At 48.7% G+C, this 21,818-nt stretch overlaps 1 protein-coding gene and 1 pseudogene across 4 annotated transcripts; both read right to left on the bottom strand.

Moving 5' to 3' along the window:
• Window positions 1–317: 317 nt before the first annotated feature.
• LOC100401908 (uncharacterized) lies at window positions 318–1,445 on the bottom strand (annotated as a pseudogene).
• Window positions 1,446–9,629: 8,184 nt separating this feature from the next.
• LOC108593459 (golgin subfamily A member 2) lies at window positions 9,630–21,614 on the bottom strand. Of its 4 annotated transcripts, XM_035260333.3 has the most exons (20): window positions 21,464–21,614; window positions 19,681–19,800; window positions 19,010–19,069; window positions 18,748–18,864; window positions 17,886–17,924; window positions 17,598–17,627; window positions 17,418–17,511; window positions 17,215–17,321; window positions 16,102–16,188; window positions 15,887–15,994; window positions 15,618–15,705; window positions 15,007–15,242; window positions 14,663–14,743; window positions 13,441–13,516; window positions 12,922–13,007; window positions 12,442–12,672; window positions 12,260–12,362; window positions 12,083–12,165; window positions 11,840–11,984; window positions 9,630–11,753 (listed from the first exon to the last, which is right to left on the bottom strand). In XM_035260333.3, the coding sequence occupies exons 2-20, from the start codon at window positions 19,783–19,785 to the stop codon at window positions 11,542–11,544; spliced, it is 2,088 nt and encodes a 695-aa protein (XP_035116224.1). In that variant the 5' UTR covers window positions 19,786–19,800; window positions 21,464–21,614; the 3' UTR covers window positions 9,630–11,541. The 4 variants fall into 4 exon arrangements, with proteins under 4 accessions (XP_035116224.1, XP_035116225.1, XP_035116226.1 ...); XM_035260334.3 differs by lacking the exon at window positions 17,886–17,924; XM_035260335.3 differs by lacking the exon at window positions 19,010–19,069.
• Window positions 21,615–21,818: the final 204 nt, after the last annotated feature.

Below are 21,818 nucleotides of genomic sequence, written 5' to 3'. Positions count from 1 at the left end.
AATTCAGGCATGCAGGATCCACAGTCTCATCTCATAGTAAAACTCAAGACAAAATAAATTAGCATTGGACAGAGTTCTACATTGTACAATATTGAACAAAAGACCACAGGGGGACCTTTCGTTTAAAGTAGCACCAATCCACACCTCCTTGTGTTTCCAACATTAATCTTCCTGTTGACTCTATCATTGGCACTTTGAATGGAACTTTTTCTGCTTTCGTGAGGGTTCCTACGCTGAATAAGCATACTGTGTTGCTAAACTCTACAAAGTGTGGCAACATCAACCTGGGAAATGGCACATTTAAACCATTATCACCCTGACATGGGTTTGCCTTTTTGTGTATTTTCCCCACCCCCTGACCTAGCTGGTATTTTGTGGATGTTTCTGTGACAGTGGTAAAAGTAAATAAAAATGCATTTAAGGGGTAAGCAGTTGTTTAAAAACAAAACAAAAAAAATGAAAGAATGTGGTCGCGGCTAAGGAGGTTTCACATGGTGTTTAACTCTAGTAAAGTCTGATCCAGCATCTGATGCATACTAAGGTTTTCTTCTTTGGCATGAGCCACTTTCTCTTCTAAGTCATGAATGCTTTTCGCCAATTTAGTTACTGACTTCTCCGCAAACTCAGCCCGAGTCTCAGCCTCCTTCAGCTTGTCGGAAAGGACCTTGATCTCTTCCTCATATTTGTCTTCCTTCTGCGAGTACTTATCCTCTGCAGCCATTAATGCTTTCAAGGTCTGATCCATTATTCTTAATTGTTCTTCCAGTCGTCGGACCTGGCCTTCTGAGAGCCCAGCCGGCTCTTCTGCACGTTCCAGGTCGTTCTCAATGATGACGAGCATACGGGCCACCTCTTCATATTTGCGGTCGGCATCCTCAGCATTGTGCTTGGCCTCTTTCAGTTGGATCTCCTGAATTTCCATTTTCTCTTCATCCTTTTGGGCTCGACTTTCAATGACTTTCATGCCTCTCTCACTCTCACCTGCTGCCTTCTCAGCTTCCTCCAGCTTCTGCAAAGCGATTGCCAGACGCTCCTGGGCATGATCCAACTCTTCCTCAACCAGCTGGATGTGTCTGTTCAGAGAAGCTACGTCAGCTTCAGCATCGGTGGCCTTTTTCTCTGCCAGCTCCAGCTTCTCCTGGGCATCTTTGAGAGCCTCAGAGTATTTGTCCAGTCATCTTCGGTGCCCTTGAGTTTCTTTTGCAGCGACACCAGCTCATATTCCAGCTGCTTGCTCCTGTCTTCCGCCGCCTTCTTGTCGGCCTCCGCCTGCTCAGCTCAATCCAAGGCGTTCTCCTTGTCGAGCTTCAGCATCTGCATCTTCTTCTTGATTGCGTCCATGGTGGCAGCAGCGAGGGGCCCTGGGGCTGCAGCAGGAGGGGTCGGGCGGAGGAGCGGGAGTGCAAGCGCGGAGCCGCCTGCTGCTCCCAGATATGTACTTTCCCCGGTCATGAACTTTCTAGTGCGGATAGTCACTGTGTTGTTCATGATGGCTGCCTATACTTAGACAGCCGGGGAGGAAAAGAGCGCACCGTGCCCATTTAAATTGAGCAGATTGTATGGAGAGTTCACCATCCCACGTCAACTTTCTCTATTATCAATATCTTGTGTTGGGGTGGCACATTTGTTACAATTCACGAACTAATACTGACACATTATTATTAAAGTCCGTATTTTATTTTATTTATTTATTTTGAGACAGCGTTTCACTCTTGTTGCCCAGGCTAGAGTGCAGGGATGCGACCTCAGCTCACTGCAACTTCTGCCTCCCAGGTTCCAGCGATTCCCCTGCCTCAGCCTCCCAAGTAGCTGGGATTACAGGCATGTGCCACCACATCCGGCTAATTTTTTTATTTTTAGTAGAAACAGGGTTTCTCAATTATCTGGGTGCTGTGGCACCTGCCTGTAGTTCTAGCTACTCAGGAGGCTGAGGCAGGAGAACTGCTGGAACCTGGGAGGCTGAGGTTGCAGTGAGTCGAGATGGCACCACTGAACTCCAGCCTGGGCAACAAGAGTGAAACTTAATCTCAAAAAAAAAAAAAAAAAAAAAGGAAGAAAAAGAGGTTTCTCCACATTGGTCAGGCTGGCTTCAAACTCCCAACCTCAGGTGATCCGTCCGCCTCACTCTCCGAAAGTGCTGGGATTACAGGCGTGAGCCACCATGCCTGGCCAAAGTCCGTATTGTTGTTGTTGTTGTGTATTTCTGCGGATTTTGACAAAGGCAAATGCCATGCATCCACGATGACCAAACCAAACCAAAGTTTCATGCCCTAAACTTGTGCTTCCCTTATTCATCCCTCTCTACTGCCCATTTTCCCCACCTCCATTCTGAACTCCCAGCAACCTATCTTTTTACTGTGTGTATAGTTTTTGCTTTTCCAGAAAGTCATATAGTTGGATTCACACAGTAAGTAACCTTCTCAGATTGGCTTCTTTCACCTACGATACGCAGTTAAGATTTTTCCATGGCTTTTTGTGGCTTGATAACTCATTTTATTTTCGTGATGAATAATATTCCGTTGTGTAGATGTACAGCAGTTTGTTTTCCACTCACCTGTTGAAGGACATCTTGCTTGCTTCTGGCTTTGGCAATTGTTATTGTCATTCTCTTCTGTTTTGTTGTGGGATAGGGTCTCACTCTGTCGCCCAGGCTAGAGTGCAGTGATGCAAGCTCCACTCACTGCAACTTCTGCCTCCCAGGTTCCAGCGATTCTCCTGCCTCAGCCTCCCCAAGTAGCTGGAACTACAGGCATGCACCACTACACCTGGTTAATTTTGGTATTTTTAGTAGAGACGAGGTTTTGCTATGTTGGCCAGGCTGGTCTCGACTTCCTGGCCTCAAGTGATCTGGCTGCCTTGGCCTCCCAAAGTGCTGGGATTACAGGCCTGAGTCACCTCGCCCAGCCTGATTTTTTGCAATTATGAAAAAAGCTGCTTTATAAACATTTGTGAGGTTTGTGTGGGTATAAACTGGATCTTACACTAAATTGTGTTTAGCTTTGTAAGAACTGCTCAGCTGTCTTCCAGATGGCTGTACCATTTTGCATTCCCACCAGTTACTGCTGCCCTGCACCCTTGCTAGTAGTATTTGGTACTGTTATTAAAAACATTTTTTAGGTCGGGTGCAGTGGCTCATGCCTGTAATTCCAGTGCTTTGGGAGGCCGAGGCAGGCAGATCACCTGAGATCAGGAGTTCGAGATCAGCCTGACCAACTTGGAGAAACCCGGTCTCTACTTAAAAAAAAAATACAAAATTAGCAGGGCATGGTGGCACATGCCTGTAACCCCAGCTACTCAAGAGACTAAGGCAGCAGAATCACTTGAACCTGGGAGGCAGAGGTTGCAGATGAAGATTGTGCCATTGCACTCCAGCCTGGGCAACAAGAGTGAAACTCTGTCTCAAAGAAAAAAAAAACTTGTTTTGGGGCCATTCTAATAGATATGTAGTGGAATCTCCATGTTGTTTTATTTTATTTATATATTTCTATTTTTTTCTCCCCCTTCAATGTTGTTTTATTGCAATTCCTGATGGCCTATTATGTAGAGCATCTTTTCATATACTTATTTTCCATCTGCTGTCTTCTATGGTGAGCGGTCTGTTTAGATCTTTTGCCAATTTTTAATTTGGGTTATTTTCTCATTGTTGAATTTTAGGAATCCTTCGTATATTTTGGATACCAGTTATCACATATGTGTTTTGTAAATATTTTATCCCAATCAATAGCTTCTCTTTTCATTCTCTTAATGTTTTTTCACAGTGTACACGTTCTTAATTTAATGAAGTTCAATTCCTCATTTTTGCTGTGTCCTGGATTGTGCTGCTGGTGTCGTAACTAAAACTCATTGCCAAACCCAAGTCACCTAGATTTCTTCTTGTATTGTTATCTGAAAGTTTCACAATGTGATGTTTTACATTAGGTCCAAAATCCACTTGGAGTTAATTTTTGTGAAAAGTGTAAGATCTGTGTCTAGATTCATGTTTTTCCATGTGACTGTCCAATTGTTACAGCACTATTTATCAAAAATTCCATTTTTTCTCCATTGAATTGCGATTGCTCCTTTGTCAAAGTTCAGTTGATTATGTGTTTGTGGGTCTATTTCTGGGATTTTTATTCTGTCCTTTTAATCTGTTCTTGTCTTTTATTTTGCTAGTGCTAATGTAAATTGTGTTTTTAGTTTCAAATTCAGATTGTTCATTGCTGGTATATAGGAATGGTTAACTTTTATATATTACCTTCATGTCTTGCATCCTTCCTGTAAACGTTTATTAGTTCCAGGAGCTTCTTCCTCATGCCTTGTTTACATTGTGGACATCATAGACTTTGTAAACAATCTTACATCCTGATTTCCCCCAATTGTGTCATAAATGTTTTTGATGCCATTTTATTAGTGGTTTTGTTTGTTTGTTTGTTTTTTGTTTTGTTTTGTTTTTAAGAGACAGGGCCTGTCACCCAGGCTGAAGTGCAATGGTGTGATCATAGGTCACTGCAGCCTTGACTTCCTGAAGTCATGCTATCCTCTTGCCTCGGCCTCCCATGTTGCTGAGACCTCAGGCACACACCACCTTGCCTGGTTACTTTTTTTTTTTTTTTTTTTTGTAGAGATGGGGTCTTGTAGTGTTGCCCAAGCTTGGTCTCAGACTCCTAGCTTCAAGCGATTCTCCCTGCCTTGGCCTCCCAAAGTGCTGGGATTACAGGTGTGAGCCATCGCAAGCAGCCTGGAGTAGCTAACTTTTAATGTACTTCATCATTCCCCATACAACAAATACTTAATGAAACACTTGCAATATACCAAGTATATTATGTGCTATTATTTTAATGTAACAGTTTTAGTCATTTGATAGAAAATATCAAATATCTTGTAATTTTCATATTAAAATTACAAAGTTGTTTTTTCAGGTTTAAACTAGAAAATGTACATGACTTGTCTTTATTGTTGGTATATTTTTCTTTTCTCTTTCTTTTTTTTTTTTGTTAATCAATGAGCGCTTGTTATGTTGCTCAGGTTGGCCTTGAACTCATAGCCTCGCCTCCTCAAGCGCCAGGACAACTGGCCGGAGCCACCGCAGCTCCCCGTATATTTTTCTATGCATGTGTTAGTGTTTTCTTACTATTTGAACTTTGTTTATGGTGTTTCGTTATCAAAATTTTACATTCTTAACTAGTGATATATACAGATTTTTTTCCCTTTCATGATTTTTATCCATTGTTATTATTTATTTATTTTATTTTATTTGAGACAGAGTTTTGCTGTTGTCACCCAGGCTGGAATACAATGGTGCGATCTTGGGTCACTGCAACCTCTCCCAGGTTCAAGCAATTCTCCTGCCTCAGCCTCCTGAATAGCTGGAATTACAGGCATCTGCCATAATGCTGGGCTAATTTTTTGTATTTTTAGTAGAGATGGGGTTTCAGGGCAGGTCTCAAACTCCTGACCTCAGCTGATCTGCCCACCTTGGCCTCCTAAAGTACACCGTTGTTGTTTAGAAAGTGGATTACCTATAAAAATACTTGGCGGCCGGGTGCGGTGGCTCAAGCCTGTAATCCCAGCACTTTGGGAGGCCGAGGCGGGTGGATCGCGAGGTCAAGAGATCGAGAGCATCCTGGTCAACATGGTGAAACCCCGTCTCTACTAAAAATACAAAAAATTAGCTGGACATGGTGGCGCGTGCCTGTAATCCCAGCTGCTCAGGAGGCTGAGGCAGGAGAATTGCCTGAACCCAGGAGGTGGAGGTTGTAGTGAGCCAAGATCGCGCCATTGCACTCCAGCCTGGGTAACAAGAGCGAAATTCCGTCTCAAAAAAAAAAAAAAAAAAAAATACTTGGCCTCCCCGCTCCGAATGGCTTGTCTTATAAACTCCCTGGCCTAGGCTCCTGCGAGTGGGAGGGAGGTTGTGCCAGCCTGTGCAGCATGTTGGAGGTTGGAGAGCTGATGCCTGTGGTGAATGATGGTGGGAATGTTGGCAGTTTGGGTTAGGCCATAGGCATTTGATAAAGGAATGGTTCCGTGGGCTTTTCTTTCACTGTAGAGCAGAAACCAGTGCCCGTGAAGGGAAAAGTGGAGGAGCATGATAAAGTAGTAGGACTCCAGCCAGGCTCAGCACCAAACTTAACTAGTGAGTAATGATAATAGCTGCTTTAATAAGCATTTTCACTGAGCACAACCATTAATTGTGTTCTTAATCTTTAAAATGGGTTACAAACTCAATCCCCACAGGGGCCTGAGGTAACATAAATGAGCAGAGGAGGAGGAAGGAAAGGTAATGGCTTCTGAACTGCAGAGTAGATGCCTCTCTGAAAGAAGTGGTCACTAGCTGATTGTTGCCAAGAAAAAGTGTGTGGCCAGAGTTGGTGGATCTTTTGACTTTCCCATAAACTGGTTGTCTCTATTTTGATGAATCTGACTTTTAAATGTAGCATTAAAATTTTTTAAAACACTATGGACCAAATGTAACATGTCTTTATTGTTGGATTCAACCTGAAGTCTAGTTTGGAATCTGTCTTACAACATCCCTGTTGGATTTCCCCACTGTTTTGCAGAGAAAGAAACAGGCTTAGAAATCAAGTCACAAGGCTGGCGGGACCTGTCATCGAGCGCTGGCTGCATTCCTCCTCCTTTCTTCTTCTTGCTGTCCTCCATCCTCCATTCTGTCCTCAGGGAGCCTTCCTCAGGCCTGAGAGTCTGAACCCCAGTCTGCTCTGGGTGTGTGGATTTCTTTCAGCTACCCTGATGTCTGCATTTCCAAGTCCTGACTCCTTTGAGCCATCCCAGTGGCTTTCTGCCACTGGCCCACAGGCGCAGAGGGCAGGCTGTGACTGTGTGACCAACAAGGTATGTGATGTGTGTGTGTGCACACGAGTGTGAGAGTGTAAAAATGACACCAGTCCCGGGCTGGAACAGAAGCAGCTGGGGAAGGAGCCTGGGGGCCGTAGGCAAACTGATTTTTTTCCTGCACCTCACCGCCCTGGCCCACCCTACCTGGTCTACACCGATGTGGTAGGGGTGGCTGCAGGGGCAGAGATGGGAGCAGCTGAAGCCTTCTTCACTCCCAAAGATTTCTAAGGAAAGGCGTTCTACTGCACCCTTTGGCTTGGCCCTGTTGACCCATGGCCCTCTTTCAAGGATGTTCACTCTGATTCCCAGTGTGCCCTGTTTCCACTGGCCACATTCTCTATGGAAGAACAATGGCATCTTCCATTGGCTGGAGGGTGGGGCTGTGGGTCCAGTGCCCATATAACCAAAATAAGGGAGGGATTGGGCTTGCCCTAGGATGTGCTGATGTCCAACATAGATGGGTAGAGGCAAGCAGCATGGTATTGGGCAAGAGCACTGCACTGGGAGTCCAGAGATGCTGCCTCACCCTGGGCCTTTAAGCAAATCCCTTTCCCTCCCAGAGCCTCAGCATCTCTTCTATCAAATGATGATGTTCTGCCTTTCTCCCAGGGTGGTTATGAAGATCAAGGGAGACAGTGGCCATAGGGATGCTGTGTTAACAGCAGATGTGGCCATAGGAGCACTTTGCCAACTGCCAACGTGAGTTCAGACTCTTCAGAGTTTTGGGCACCCAGGTCTATGGTGAGGTGTGACATATGGGATGTAAGGTTTGATGCCTGCCCCAACTCTAATCTTGGTAACACCCGTGAAATGTTTCACAAATCATGACCCTGCCTTGGGGAAAAGAGCAGTCTGGGAGAGTTTCTTCAAGGCAGCCTGACTTCTCTGTGGTCTGGGGCATGACTGAGATAGGCTTACATGGTGAGGAATTGGAGGGTATCTGGGTAAAGAGCTGCAATGTGGGCAGAGGTGTAGTGTGGGCCACATGGAGGACAGCCACTGGCCAAAGCAGGGAACAGAGACAGAATGAGGAAGAGCTCTATGGGGAGGGTGAGGTCTAGGGTGAACCTTCAAAGTCCAGAGTTTGACTTGTTGGGGTTCTATCCTGTAGGTAGTAGGGAGCCATGGAAGGCTTGCAGGTGGAGAAATGACAGCTGGACATTAGCGAGCAAGTCCTGTCTCCATGAGCAGCATGGGTGGTCCTTTGAGCATGCCAGGCACACATGGGCAGTCAGCTGGTGCAAATGCCTCTGTGTGCAGGTGTGCTTCTGTATTGTAACTCTGCCCACGCGTGTGCTTCAGCATGCCGAGTAGCTGCACGCCCCAGACCTGTGTTGCATGTGCTGGCCAGTGAGGGTGCTGGGCATTGGGAGGTGGAGGGGAAGGAGGTGTGTTGTTTGTGGTGTTTGTGGGCATGTGTGTTAGTGTGTGCATGCGGGCCATGGGGCCTCACAGTGCATGTGTGCACACCTGGATGTTTGCATGTGTACCCTCCAGGCCTGCCCCACCCATGCGTGGGAGCTGCCATGTTGGTTTCATGCTGTCTTTTCATGCTGTCGTCACTATCAGTGACCTCTGAGGAGCGTCAGCCATGGTAGGCACAAGCTTCACCGCCTGCTGTATGAATGGTGTGCCTGCCCCACTGCACCAGCTCCACACAGGGGGCAAACCTGAGACCTAAGAGCCAGGCTCCCCGCCCCTGCCTTCTGGAGCTGCAGGCTTCTTCCTTTTTCTGTCCTCATGCCACTGTCTCTCTCACCTCCCTTCTTTGTGAGCCTCGGGACTCAGTGCCACTGCCCAAGGCCTCCGTGGCTGAGCCTGGGGCTCTTGGAACAGGCTACATGCTCAAGCTGGCAGATGTGGGTGCTCTCCTTGGCCATCACAGTGGGCAGAGAGCTCATGGTTTATGGTGTTGGGGCTGGGAGCTTGGAGGGGGCTGGACTCTAAGGGGGCCAGAGGCCTAGGAACGTCATGCTGGGCCTCTGGATGCCTGTTGTGCATTGAGTCATGCTGCCAGTGCAGGGCATCCAGCTCCCAGCCTAGGAGTGCCGAGAGCCAGATCCACTGCAGAACAGGTGATAGTCAGGGTCCCATCTCCTCTATCTGCTGGTAATAATCCAGTGGTGATCTCGGGTAAAAGCTGGAGAGTGCTATACACACAGTCATCCCACAACACACCTCACAGGCCAGGCAGGACACACGGCTTCCTTCCCTCCCTCCCAGGTGCCATCAGAGCTGCTAGTCTGTGACTGAAGGCAGGTCCCTGGCCCCCACCAAATAATATGGCTAATTAAGAGTGGTATGATTTCTGGCCCGAGATTTCAAAATGGACGTAAAGTTCTGTTCTTGCCCTTTTTTTCCTGAACTTGACGCTTTTGCATTCTTCAAGTTCAGTTTAAAGACAGTACTTTTAAGTCCATTTTAAACCTCAGGCTAGAAGCTGTACCGCTGTTCATTAGCCACATTATTTGGTCTAACATTTTTTCTTGATAATTCTGAAATTGTGTTTCTCTGATACATGGTTAAATTCATACAATTTGGAAGAGTCAGTTGACGTCACCAGGACCCAATATTTGCACTCTTTCAGTGAATGCAGGGCAATCTGTTATTCCATCTGTACAATCATATTATTGCTCTGTTATTAATGTCATATTTATAAAAGTATCATGAGGAGGCCAAATGCTAAAAATGGAGATGGCCTAGTAACTAGAAATCCCCACCCAGGGAGCACACATACATATCTCCCTCCATTCTAATTGTGGGACTTATTCTGGAACAAAGACATTAGAATTTCATGAAGTTTTCACTGTTGATTATTTCTCAAGCATCATAAAGTTATGAGTTAGGCCATGTATGACTGAAATAATTCATGAGGTATAGGCACATTACCATAAATATTGCACAAAATGTGCCTCTAACTGAAACCAAGAGATATAAAAACATACTTCACTCTTTGTAAAGAATTTGGTGAGGAGACAGAACTCTGTGGTTGCATAGACACTTTTCCTGATAAGAGTCTGACGTTCACAAACAGTAGATTGCAAACATTTTAAGTCCATAAACTTCTCCTTGACGTTCAAATATAGTATACTGTCTTCTGAAACTCCTTTTTGTTTCAACCAAGTAATCTCACGTATATTAGTTTATAATAATGTCTGTGATTCTTTTTGAAGTGTTTTTTATTCACGAAAAAGAAGTCAATTCCTGTGTCAGAGTAACCAATGTGGTTACTTGAAGAATAGGTATTAGCCAGAGAAGTCTGGATGGTCAAATCAATCTTCTAGCCTCAAAGAAGCTTCATGAACACAGAGGAATGCCAGATGTCACTCAGCTTTCCTTTACTCTAATTCATTCTTGACAAAAACTTGCATGCCTGTTTCAGGGACATTTAAACTCTTAAAGTTACTAGATGGTCTAGTAACTCTCCCTGGGGAAGGTACGGAAGATCACTACTTACTAGACCATCCCCATCTCTTAAAGGATTTATGATCTTTATTAAGTACATTAAGAATGCAAACCAGAGCCCTTTTGTGTACTGGGACATGTGGTTATGTGGTTAAAACGGGTAACATGAACTCTGACTTTAAAATGTATTATAGATATAAATACTCTAGGAAAGGTTTTTCACATCTACAGTCAACAATAGGAGCCTTTGATTCCTCAGAAATCATCCCTTTTTAGGTCATTGAAAATGAGTACAGCTGCTGCAGCTCCTGATGCAATATCTTCATGAGCCCAGAGCACAGAAAAATCCTAAGGGAACTACCATAGTACAGTGCTCATTCTTGGCTTGGGAACCAATAACGCTTACTCTGTTATTCTACACATACCTGCCAGAGCAGCCACTTTCTTCTGTGAGATTTAAAAAGCTCCGCAAAATGTTATTACTCCCATCCCAAAGACACTGAAAACAGGGGAAAGGCTGTTTCCAGTTCTCGGCCTTTCAGCAACTCTAAATGTCAGCACTCATAGTGGCATCTTACAAAGTAACAAACTGCACACTTGAGGGCAAACCACATATTGAGCTGACTAAGAGCTCACTGTGATTAGGATGCGATCAACTATGACAGCAGAACATAAATTGTATCTGAATTCCGTAGTAAGTATACATGCCGCAGTAACATTGAAAAAGCATGGCATCCTATTCCAAACCAGCAAAAAGAGTTTGGTGCAAAGAGTGGGTCTTTGTGTGTTTGAACTCCCACCACGTAAGGCCGAACTCGATATGTCTGCTATTGACCTCCACTTACCAAGCCAGAAAAACGCTAAAGGATGCCAGAGTGAATATCAGAGAAAGCCACACAGAGACCCACTCTACCTTAACTTTTTACAAATAAGTTTATAAATGAGAAACACAAATAAGCATGAGTGGCTCTAACGGCCAAATAAAGTTAATGAATTGTGTAGATTAACCCCATAACTTTGTTTTGGTTTTTACATTTCTTGAAGAAGTTACTGGGAGCTGCTATTTTATATTATGACTGCTTTTTAAGAATTTTTTGTTTATGGATCTGATAAAATCTAGATCTCTAATATTTTTAAGTCCAAGCCCCTTGGACACTGCAGCTCTTTTCAGTTTTTTGCTTATACACAATTCATTGTTTGCAGCTAATTAAGCCGAAGAAAACTGGGAATCAAGTTTGAAACCAAGGTTAATAACTTTCTTTGCCTAGTTAAAAAAAAAAAAAAAAAATTCTTGCCCAGCTCTTAGAAGATGGTGATGCTGATCTCCCTGTTCTTGGCAGCCTGGTAAAAGAATGGCACGTAGGGGTTGCTGCCCAAGCCTGGGTGCTCCTGGAAAGTCTTCCTTTCACAAACCGGCTGCTCGATGTTTCCTACAGTGGGGTTGCCCTGGGGAGAACCCTCCCTGGCATCTCTTGCAGGCTCCATGCTGTCTGCCAGACTCACCTCACAAAGATCTTTGGAGAGAGGGAGGTGGGGATCTCAGCTCAGGGTGAATTTCCCCTGCTCCTGCCTGCCCACCCCACCTGAGGGCTCCACTCACCGCCCTGCTTGTTGACAGTCTCAAGCTCCTGGGGGGCTGGGGTCCCCGGAGCGGGCTCATCAACGTGATTCTTGGCCGTGGCCAGGAATGTGGCATGGCCCTCGTTGTCACCCAGAATTGGAAACACCGGCTCCTGCTGCTCCAGCTGGAGAGAGGGGTGCTCAGCTGCCACGCTGGTCCCAGCACCCACACTCATGCCCACTCCCAACCCCCTCACCCCCGCAGAGATGCTGCTCGCCTTACCTTTATCTCCCGCTTTTCCACCTCCTCCTGGTGCCAGGGTTTTGGGACTGCCTTCTGCTGCTCATATGATTTGATGTCCTTTCCTGCGAAAGGACAGGGCTCACAGACAGGCTCAGACACTGGGGACCCTCTGACCACCCTGCAGCTCCCCGTGCCGTGCCCTGGCCTCCCGCTCACTCATCGTGTCTGTCTCTTCAGAGAGCCTGATGAATAGAAGCTCTAGTTTCTCTACCCGCTCCTTCAGGTCCACCTCCTCCTTTCGGAGGGTCATAAAGCCGCTCTGAAGTAAAAATAATGGGGTCACATCTCAGCAGTGACCTGCCCTGCCCCCACCTTTCTTGGCCTATGCCAGGACTCACCTGCAGCTTCTCTATGGCTCCCTGCAGTGCCTCCTGATTGGTCTCCACACACACAGACTGACTCTCAGTCCCTGAGGCCTGGGCTGGGGCTGGGGCCACCGCCGCTGGCTCCTGCACTGAGGCCACCGGGTGAGCCAGGTGCTGGTAGCACACCCTTCGTTCCTGAGGCTGCATACACAGTTGTTCCTGCTCCTCCTGGGCACTGGCCCCAGCCGAGTTGAAAAATGCAACCTGATCACAAGAGGTGAACATTCTTGTAGGGGCAAACACAGAACAAACGGGCAGGGAGGCAGAATGCAGCCCCAACCCTTGGGGCCTCAGAGCACTGTCGGTCACAGGTGAAATGGTGTCTGAGCACTGGCTCCCAGAAGAGGTGAGTGTCCAGAGAAATCAGAAGGTGAAGAAACCAAGAGCATAAGAAGGTCTGGGAGGGACCACAGAGGAAGGTGGCAAAGGAGGGGCAGGGGGAGTCAGGCTCACCATGGCCTCTCGGCTCTCCAGGGCCTCTGCAATGCTGGGCCGAGGCTCCTCCTCCTCCTCACTGTCCAGATGTCCTCCTCCATCTCCTGTGGGGTGTGGCCAGAGGGGTCCGCACACAACCCAACAAGGGAGGTACTTCTGTGGGCCCACCTCTGCCTCCACCCTCACCGTGTAACCCTGAGCCAGCCCCTCCCCACAGAGGAATGAGCTACTGTTCTTTTTTTACTTTTAAGAACCGAGATCTTGCTGTACTTTCCAGGCACAGTCCCACTACCAATCGGTGTGGAGTTCTGACCCGCTCCCTTTCTGATCTGGGCCAGTTCACCCTTCCTTAGGCAACCTGGTGGCCCCCACCCACTTCCAGGTGGTCACCATATTGATGCCGAACTTAGTGCAGACACCTGGTCAGCATAATGACCAGCTGTTCTAAAGGTCTCTTCCAACGCCTCAATCCTGTGCTGCTAACAGTCCCCCTTCCTCTTGGGGCTCTCTCCTCTTCCTCTGAGTGGTTTCCCATACCTTCCCCAGGAAGAGTCGTGAGGCCCAGCTGGTCCTGTGGCTGCTGGTTCTCCTGGGTGGCAGCTTCCAGGTGCTCCTAAGGGGCCAGGAAAGGAAGTGAGAAGACACAGAGGTTGCCACGTCATTCCCCTCGGGGCCCCATCCTCAGAAACTCCCTCCCCTGGGTCTCCTGCAACTTTTGGCGGGCCATCTCGGCTACTGCTTTGCCCCGAGCTTCCTGCTGCCGCAGCTGGTTCATGAGCTGGGTCTGTAGCAGTAACTGCCTGGGCAGTGCCTCCTTCTCAGAGGTCAGCTGCTGATAGGTGGCCACATACTGCTGCCCGGGTACTGGTCTCACTGCTGCTGCAGACTCTGAGCCTCTTGGCTTTTCAGCTCTACCTGCAGGAAGACCCTGGGTGTGACAGTGTGTGGTGGCTGGCTCCCAGATTTGGGTCCATTCATAGGGTAGCCAAGGCACTATGGGGCTGTGACCAGGCCCCTGGCTCCAGGCCCAAGAGACTGCCTCCGTTGCCTAGAATCCCGTCCCTCCTTCCCCAGCCTCAAATCTCATGTCCTCCTTCCCACCAGTGAAACTGTAGGCCACAGACTGGTGGAAAAGCAGAGGGAGCCAACCACCATGTGCTAAGTGTGCTACATGCCTAATGCTTTTCACATATTATCATGTTTAATCCTCAGCATCTCCACAAGGAAAACACTAACTTCCTTTTGAAATGAAAGAAACAGAGACTTAGAGATGCAAAGAAGGTCAGTGGTGACCAGCGGAACCAACGCCGGAATCCAGCTTGAATCTAAGAAGCCTCTTTTGTGTTTTGTTTTGAGACAGAGTATCACTCTGGACACTCTGGAGGGCAGTGGTGCAATCTCAGCTCACTGCAACCTTCTCCTCCTGGGCTCAAGCGATTTTGTGCCTCAGCCTACTGAGTAGCTGGGATTACAGGCATGTGCCACCATGCCTAGCATAAGGAGCCTCTTACACCACTGCCTCTTTTCCTGTGATTGGGGGGTTCCATGCCTCTAGCTGGGATGAAAATGTGTAGACCTGGGAGGAGCCCAGGGCCACCCACCTCTAAAAGAGGGCAGAAAGCAAGAAACAGTGACAGGACTGTCCTGAAGGGTGCTGGGGTCACCTGCCCTCAGGCTGGAGCTGCCTTTGGCTTTGCCCCTCCCCTACTTAGAGGCTGCTGCCTGCCTCCCAGCCCTTCTTGGATGGGGCAGAGGTTACCGTCATCTTCTGGTTGTGCAGCTTCTCCTGCAGCTCCTTTATTTGCTGTACCAACTGCAGTGTGTTCTTTTTCTCATTGTTCTGGACAGAGAGAAGCAATCAGTGGACACCCACTGCAGCTAGAGACCCCAGAACTCGGTGTCTGCCTCCCAAGGCACCGGGAAGGGTAGAGACAGGTTAGAAAAATCATCCCCTTTCTCCCACAGCCATCAGAGCAGGACTCTGGTTCACAGGTGCCTTTAGAAGTACCATTTCACATGAGGGCTACATTCCCCCATTTTACAGGTGGGGAAACAAACACATTGAGGGCTCGAAGAACAGGCTCCCCAGGTGGGTCAGCGCACCAGCTCCTCCTCCTGCAGCCGCATCCTCTCTTTCTGCTCTTGCAAAGACTCCTCCTGCTGCCGCAGCCTTTTTTTCTGCTCAGAGCTCAGGCGATTCAAGTTCTCATTGTTTTTCACCTGAGCTTGCAGCTGCTCTGTCAAACTCTCCAGATTTTTCCTCAGAAGGTTGGTCTCAAATTTTAGCTGTTGTTCTGCCACCAAGGGCCCTACTGGGGGCTCTGTACCTGGGGCTTCAGCTGAAAAAGGAAGCAGAATATAAGGTCCTCTGGCTTCTAAAGAAAAAAACAAAAAACCCTCCTTTTGGTGCACAGCTTTCACGCTCCCTAAACTTGGCCTCACTGCTGACGATTCTTTGCACCCGGTGGTAGCAGACTTCCAAGCCACTTTCAGATAGAGAGCACTGTGGGTGGCTGACAACGGGCTCTCCTCCCTCTTTGTTGACAGAGACACTGAGGCTTATGGAGATTACAGGACTTGTCATCTCCCAGCACAGACCTCTTTTCCTCTGTCTCAAAGCCCTTCCATCCACCCACCTCCCTAGGACATTCCAAACCACCCCCACAGCCCTCTGGTGCCAGTCCTGCTCCCAGGTCACGCCAGTCACATCTTACCCAGCTGGTTCCTGAGGTGGGCAAGGCTCCTTTCCAGCTCCTGCATGTGATGTGCATCCTGCCTCTTCTCAAGCTTCAGTGTGAGAACCTGCCCAAAGCACGGGGGAAAGGGCCCTGAAGAGAGGGGCTGGTGGCTGGACACCCTCTCTGCCCCACCTCCACAAAGCCCAGACTCATGGTCACCTCTGGCTGTGCAATTCCTATTTCACAGACGCCCAGAAAGATCCAGTGACCTATCTTAATTCAGGGTCTGAAGGGTCAGGTCTCACCTCCTGTGATATTTTCCGCATCCCCTGCTGCCACCGGAACCTCTCTCCTTTAAGATGTTGACAACACTCATCTCTCTCGAGCTGCACCTGGTGAAGTGATGCCGTCATCTGTCAAAATGAACACAGAAGTTAGGAAGAGCTGTCACTGGTCCTCACCTGCTCATGGCCACCTGGGGTCATCTTCCTTCCACATCCCTCCCTCTGCAAAGCCCCACCTGTGTCATGTGTGCTTTTAGCAGTGCCAGCTCCTTTCTGGAGTGCTGTAACTGCCGTTCGAGGACTGCTTCACAGTGGGGTGAGGACTGGATGGTGAAGAGTGAGAAGTTTCGATCAGGGGAGCCTGGGCCATTCCACACAATACCCCTTCAAAGGGCTGGGGCTAGGCTCAATATACAACTCGGTCAGTAAACATAAGGGCATGTCCAAGCCCGTGGTCTGGTTTTGAAAAGCACTTAGAAAAGTTGGAATGGACGGGGAAAGAGATCCAAGTGACAGCTGGCTAACGCAGGCTCAGAGAGATGACATCATACTGCTCTTGGTATTACTCTTATGACTACCACTGTTTGAACCTTTACTGAGCTTCACCAGGTGCTGTGCTCACTATCCCATTTGATCCTCACCACCACCATATGAGACAGTTGCTATGATTACTTCTATTGCGTAGATGGAAAACATGGAGTATTAGAGGTTAAGTGCTTGCATAAGATCACTGAGACAGCTGGGATTTGAACACCCAGATGTAGCTGATGCTCTAAGCCCATTTTTCTTGCTGGGCCTGGAAGCACAGATAGCAAGGGGGAAGTTAATCTTTTGTTCAGTTTTTGAAAAAATGATACATTCACATAGTCTAAAACTCAGAAGGTACAGTAAGGAAGTACCTCCCAATCACCCGGTTGCTTTCTCCTGAGTTTTTTTTGAGCCCTTGCAGACACGTTTTATGTATATTATAGTACACACACACACACACACACAGACACACACACACACACACGTTTCCTCTCTCTACACAAATGGTAACATACTAAAGGCACTCTTTTGTACCTTCACAGTACAAGTACCCAATTTCCCGCTGAGGACTTCGCCAAGGACGGGGCAGGCACTTAGCCTCGGAGCTCTGCATCCAGTGCTCACTCCTGACAGTGCCCCCTAACTCACCAACAGCAGCTGACTTGTCCCCAGGCTGCCTCTAACAACCGCATACAAAAGCAGTGAGAAATGGCCATGCTGCCTTCTAGGCAGACACTCCATCCTGCAGAAGGCACCTTTAGGTTCACTCCTCCATCTGGGAAGCCAGGCTGCCAGGGGATGGGGCAGGTGGTTGGACTCACCCTGTCCGCCTTGTCCTGCTGGGAGGAGACAGCAGAGAGAGTTCGCTCCAACTCCTCTCTCTGCTGCAAGGCCTTCTGCAGGCAGCCGGCCAATTTACTCGACTCTTCTGGAATGAGAGAGATTGAGATGGGGCCCTAAGGACTCCCACTAAAGACCTGTCAAAGTGCCAGGTTGAAGGATAATGGGGTGCCCAGATTCTCACCTTCAAAGTGCCTGGCGGCACGGCCCATGTGGTATAGGGCAGTTTTCAACCGCCCATTCTCAGACGTGAGGATGTTGATTGTCTGGATGTGACCCTTTGGTAGAAAAGCCAAGCAAGTGCTGAAAGAGAAGGAAAGAAGCATTCTCCGAAGGACAGGAGAACACTTCTCCCTCCACTCACCTCTAACTGCTCCCTTTGCATTTTCTTTTCCTATAGGAAGAGGAAGACAGAGCTCTTAGCAGGGGGCGGCAGAGATGGCACAAGAGACATGCCCCAGGAATGTCACCAATGCCCCAGGACAGATCCACCCATGGGACCAGGTTATCAGGGACCCTGTGGGGATGGGGTGGAATCTGAGGGGCAAGCCTTCTTCCCCAGGCTGGGAGTGGGTGAGATGAGACTGGCATCTCTACATCTGAGTGCCCCCCAAACCCCACAGTCATGTCACGGGCAAACAAATCACGTTACTTCTCTCAGCTGTTGTTCCAGGCCTTCCTTCTGTTGTTTCTGTGGGAAGAGTCAAGGTGACCGAGGGTGGCCCCTCCACTCTATTCTCCACACCAGGAAGTGGTAGACAGGGGCCAGGAATGGATTTTGAAGGCACATTTCTCAGACCCAATGGGAACACAAACTGGTCAACTCTCCTGAAGCTCCCAAGGACAGAGAGTCTTTGTTGGCTTTTGCCCACAGCCACAGAACTCAAAGTCTGAATCGGGATTCTCTCGAAAGGACAGTGACATAAACCTCTAGAGATGAAGTCTGAGAAAGGGCCCCCTTCTGTCAGCTTGTGATTTAGAAAACTATTCATTCAATAGATGTTTACTGAGCAAATATGGGCCAGGTACAGTTCTTCACAGCAGAGATGTGGGACAGAAAAGGACAGGAGCCCTTGGCCCTGAGGTTTCCATTCTAAGGGGCCTTTAAACCTCAGACTCTCAGAGCTAACAGAGACCTCTGAGACTCTTGACCTCCTGTGGAAACAGGAGCCCGAGGAGGAAAGGCGGCTTGTTCAGAGTCAAATAGCAAATTAGGGACTGAGTCACAGCAGGAATACAGGGCCCCTGACCACTAGTCAGGTGACAGCCCCAGGGCATGTGTGGCAAGGACCTGAGCAGGGGTGTCTGGAGAAGAGAGAGTCGGCAAAGAGGGCAGCAGCAGAAGAGCCATGCTGCATGTCCCTGTTCTGGGTCCCTCCAGGTGAGGCCTGGGTGCCCCAGCTCCCCACTTACCCTTGGCACCACGGTCCCGCAGCCCCTTTTTAAGGGCCCCAAGGGGAAACTGGAGCCCAGGATTGGCAGTGTGGAATCAGGAGACCCCAGTGGACTCTTACCAATAACTGAATGGTGTCATTCAGTTGACAGATTGTTCTGGAGCTAAAGTCCAGGGTTACTGCTGTTTCTTGGTAGTGCCTCCGAGGTGCATGCAGAGATGAGGAGTTGGAGGAGAACTTGGGGGAGGTAGAGAGAACAATCATTAGGGCTATGGTGTATGGGGGCTGTCTCAGCTGGCAGAAGGGCACCCAGCCCCCGCTGTGGAAGGAGGCTGGAGGGCTGGCCTGCAGGGTCACTGCACCTCGGCGCAGGGCCTCTTACCTCCATATCTTTCGCAGCAGTACATGACACAGGGCCCTCTGTGTGCATACCCATTTCTGACTACAAGAGATGAAAGTGTGCATGGAAATGTTCTGTCCCCCTCAGTGTCTAAGACCTCTGACTTCCTTTCTTTCCCATCAACTGGCAAAATTTTCTGTTCTGCCTATCTCGGACCCTTTGTCCCATAACCCCTTTGTGCCAGCTTTTCTCGTGGTTCTTATCTCCCCACCCTCCCACTCTGGGGCTCTTTCAGTGACTGCTGAAGGGACAGGCTGATGGGAAGTGGCTGTTCTCATTGGCCTGGCTTCCCCTTGAGACTGAGGATGAGGAAAATCAAACAGCAACGACCATTTCCTGGGTGTCCTGGCTCTTTACAGCAGGCCATGTACTGGAGATTAACATAAAAACACTGACAATCACAAATCTCACTTAAACTTCACAAATAGAATTCAAACAATGCCGCTTGTATTTTACAGATGTGAAAAGAGAGGCCCAAAGAGCTCAAGAAACTTGCCTAAATCGTATCCCTAGCAGATGGAGAGGCAGGATTCAAACCCAGAATTCTTAACCAGTACCTGACAGTCCATCCACAATCTTAGCAATTACCCTCCACTGCCCCTTGGGCATCCCCTCTCCCCCCATCCCCAGGAGACTGGCTGGCCAAGACTCACATCCCCAGGTGACTGGCAACCACCATAGGCGGCTGACTCAGGGCTACTGGCCTTTTTGTTCAATTTTCTTTTCGCTCCTTCGTCAACACCAGATCTCTTCCTCATCTGATATTCTTTTAACTGTGGGAAAGAAGAGCAGTAATACTCATGAGAACCACCAGCCCCAACAGCCACATCCCCCTTTACAGTTTTTACAATACACTCTTATACACCATCTGATTTAATGCCACCAACAACTGTACAAGGTGTTGTCGCAATCAGAGACTGAGAGGGACTGATATGGCAAAAAGAAAAAAAAAGGCAATACTGGAACTTAAACTCAGTCTTCTGACTCCAAGCTCTGGGATTTTCCCATGAATCAGCAGCTTCCAGGGACCAAAACCAGAGGCAGAGGTAGAAAAACTCAACATTAAGTAGCAGGACCTGTACACTGTATGTTTTACAGTCATACACCTTCACACATCTGTTGGTGTTAGAAGTGCGCCAGTACTGCTCACACTTTTATATCGATGTGTCGTCATGGCAGAAGGCAGCGTTTCTGTTAAATCTGGGTATTTCTCAGCAAGATGACAGCCCAAGCCTCATTTCAGAGAGAAGTCGGGTATACTCTTAGAAACCCATGTGACTGTCCTCCCTAAGTACATTATTGTTTTTTCCTTTCTCAAGAGACTCAAGAGAAACTGATACTTCAGAAAGATATCCCACAGTTTTCCTGTGGCACTCAGAAGTACCCCAGGTTGAGATGATATGAGGAAGATTCAAGCTGTCAAGTTGTTTCCCAAGATCTATTCAGTAGAAGATGAGGAGATCTCATTCCAGAGACCACTGACTGAAGGGCAGTTGGTCCCAGAACTATGGAGAATTCGAATATGAGGTGGAGAACTCAGAGCAAAATGTTAAAGTCTCTCTGGAGAGCAGAAGCCTGGAAGAAAACCAAGCCAAACCCATTCTTCCATTGCCACCCAGAGAAACTGTTAACATTTTGAGCTCACAGGGGAAGTGTAGGCTTCTCACACTGTCAATGTCTATGTTAAGGGAGTGAGGCAGCCTGAAAGCTCTTGCTCTTAGGTCCCATAGTCTCCACTCCCCTGCCAGCTGGAAATGTGTTCTGTGACAAGAGGAACCAGAAATGGGATGAGAACCCTTAGGGGACTGGGTCATAAGATCAAAGCCAGGTCTTGCAACAGTAATGACAGTTCGTAGAGGGATGGTGACATCATTACATTCTACTCCAGGGGGAGGGGACCACATCAGTGCCACGCCAGAGTTGCTGCTCCATGATGGGGAGGGAAACACAGGGTTGGGACCCAGGTCTTTGGAGAGGCCAGCTGAAATAGCCCTGGAAGGTTGAGGTTGGAGAAGCAGGAGGGGAGCGCAGAGTCTGCAGCAGGGAGCCCCAGGAGTCACCAGCCCAAAGTCACCCAGGGATGACTGGTGAGGGTGGGGCCTAGGGCTGGGGGACCCACGTCCTTGGAGACACAAGCCCAAGGAGCCCAGGGAGGTTGATCCTGGGGAGGCAGGAAGCAAGGGCCACGTATGGAGTGGGGAGTCCCAGGAGTCACCCGCCCAAAGTCACTCTGGGGTGATTGGCGATGGCAGGGACGGGGCTGCTTGCTGAAAGGATGGGTTGGACTGACAAGACTTTGGTGGGGGGAGCTCAGAGGCTCCAAGGTTGGGGGGCCCAGTCCCGTGTGCCTCAGGAGTGGTATGGACTCTGGCAGCAGTCTTGCCATCGGAGGGGATCTGTGGCTGGGTTGGGGGGCCATGACCTGGTACGTCTTACCTTTTTTTTTGGCTCTGCCAATTGGCTATCTCGAGACTTTGTGGACGTTGATATCGCGGGGTGGGGAGGGAGGCGGGGTTGGGGTCACATCAGCAAAATCAGGCAAGCACTGGTAAACAGCTCCAGTCACCTACCAGGCAGCTGTGTGACTGAGCCAGGGAGGCGTAACCAGGGCCCCACTAGAACATAAATAGGGGGCGTGGCCTTAATGCTCCAAGCCCATTGGTCAATCAGAAAGATGAAAGGGACCACAGGACCAGTGGTGTCATGCGGGAAGCTGCCCAAGAAACTGCTGTCTCCGCCCACTCAGAGAGGGGAGGGGCCGCCCACTCCGGGAGGAGGGAGGGGTCGGCTT

Source organism: Callithrix jacchus, chromosome 8, assembly GCF_049354715.1.
Source record: "Callithrix jacchus isolate 240 chromosome 8, calJac240_pri, whole genome shotgun sequence".
NCBI classification, from domain to species: domain Eukaryota; kingdom Metazoa; phylum Chordata; class Mammalia; order Primates; family Cebidae; genus Callithrix; species Callithrix jacchus.
Note: the sequence above shows the minus strand (reverse complement) of the source record. Positions and strands in the feature narration are given on the sequence as shown.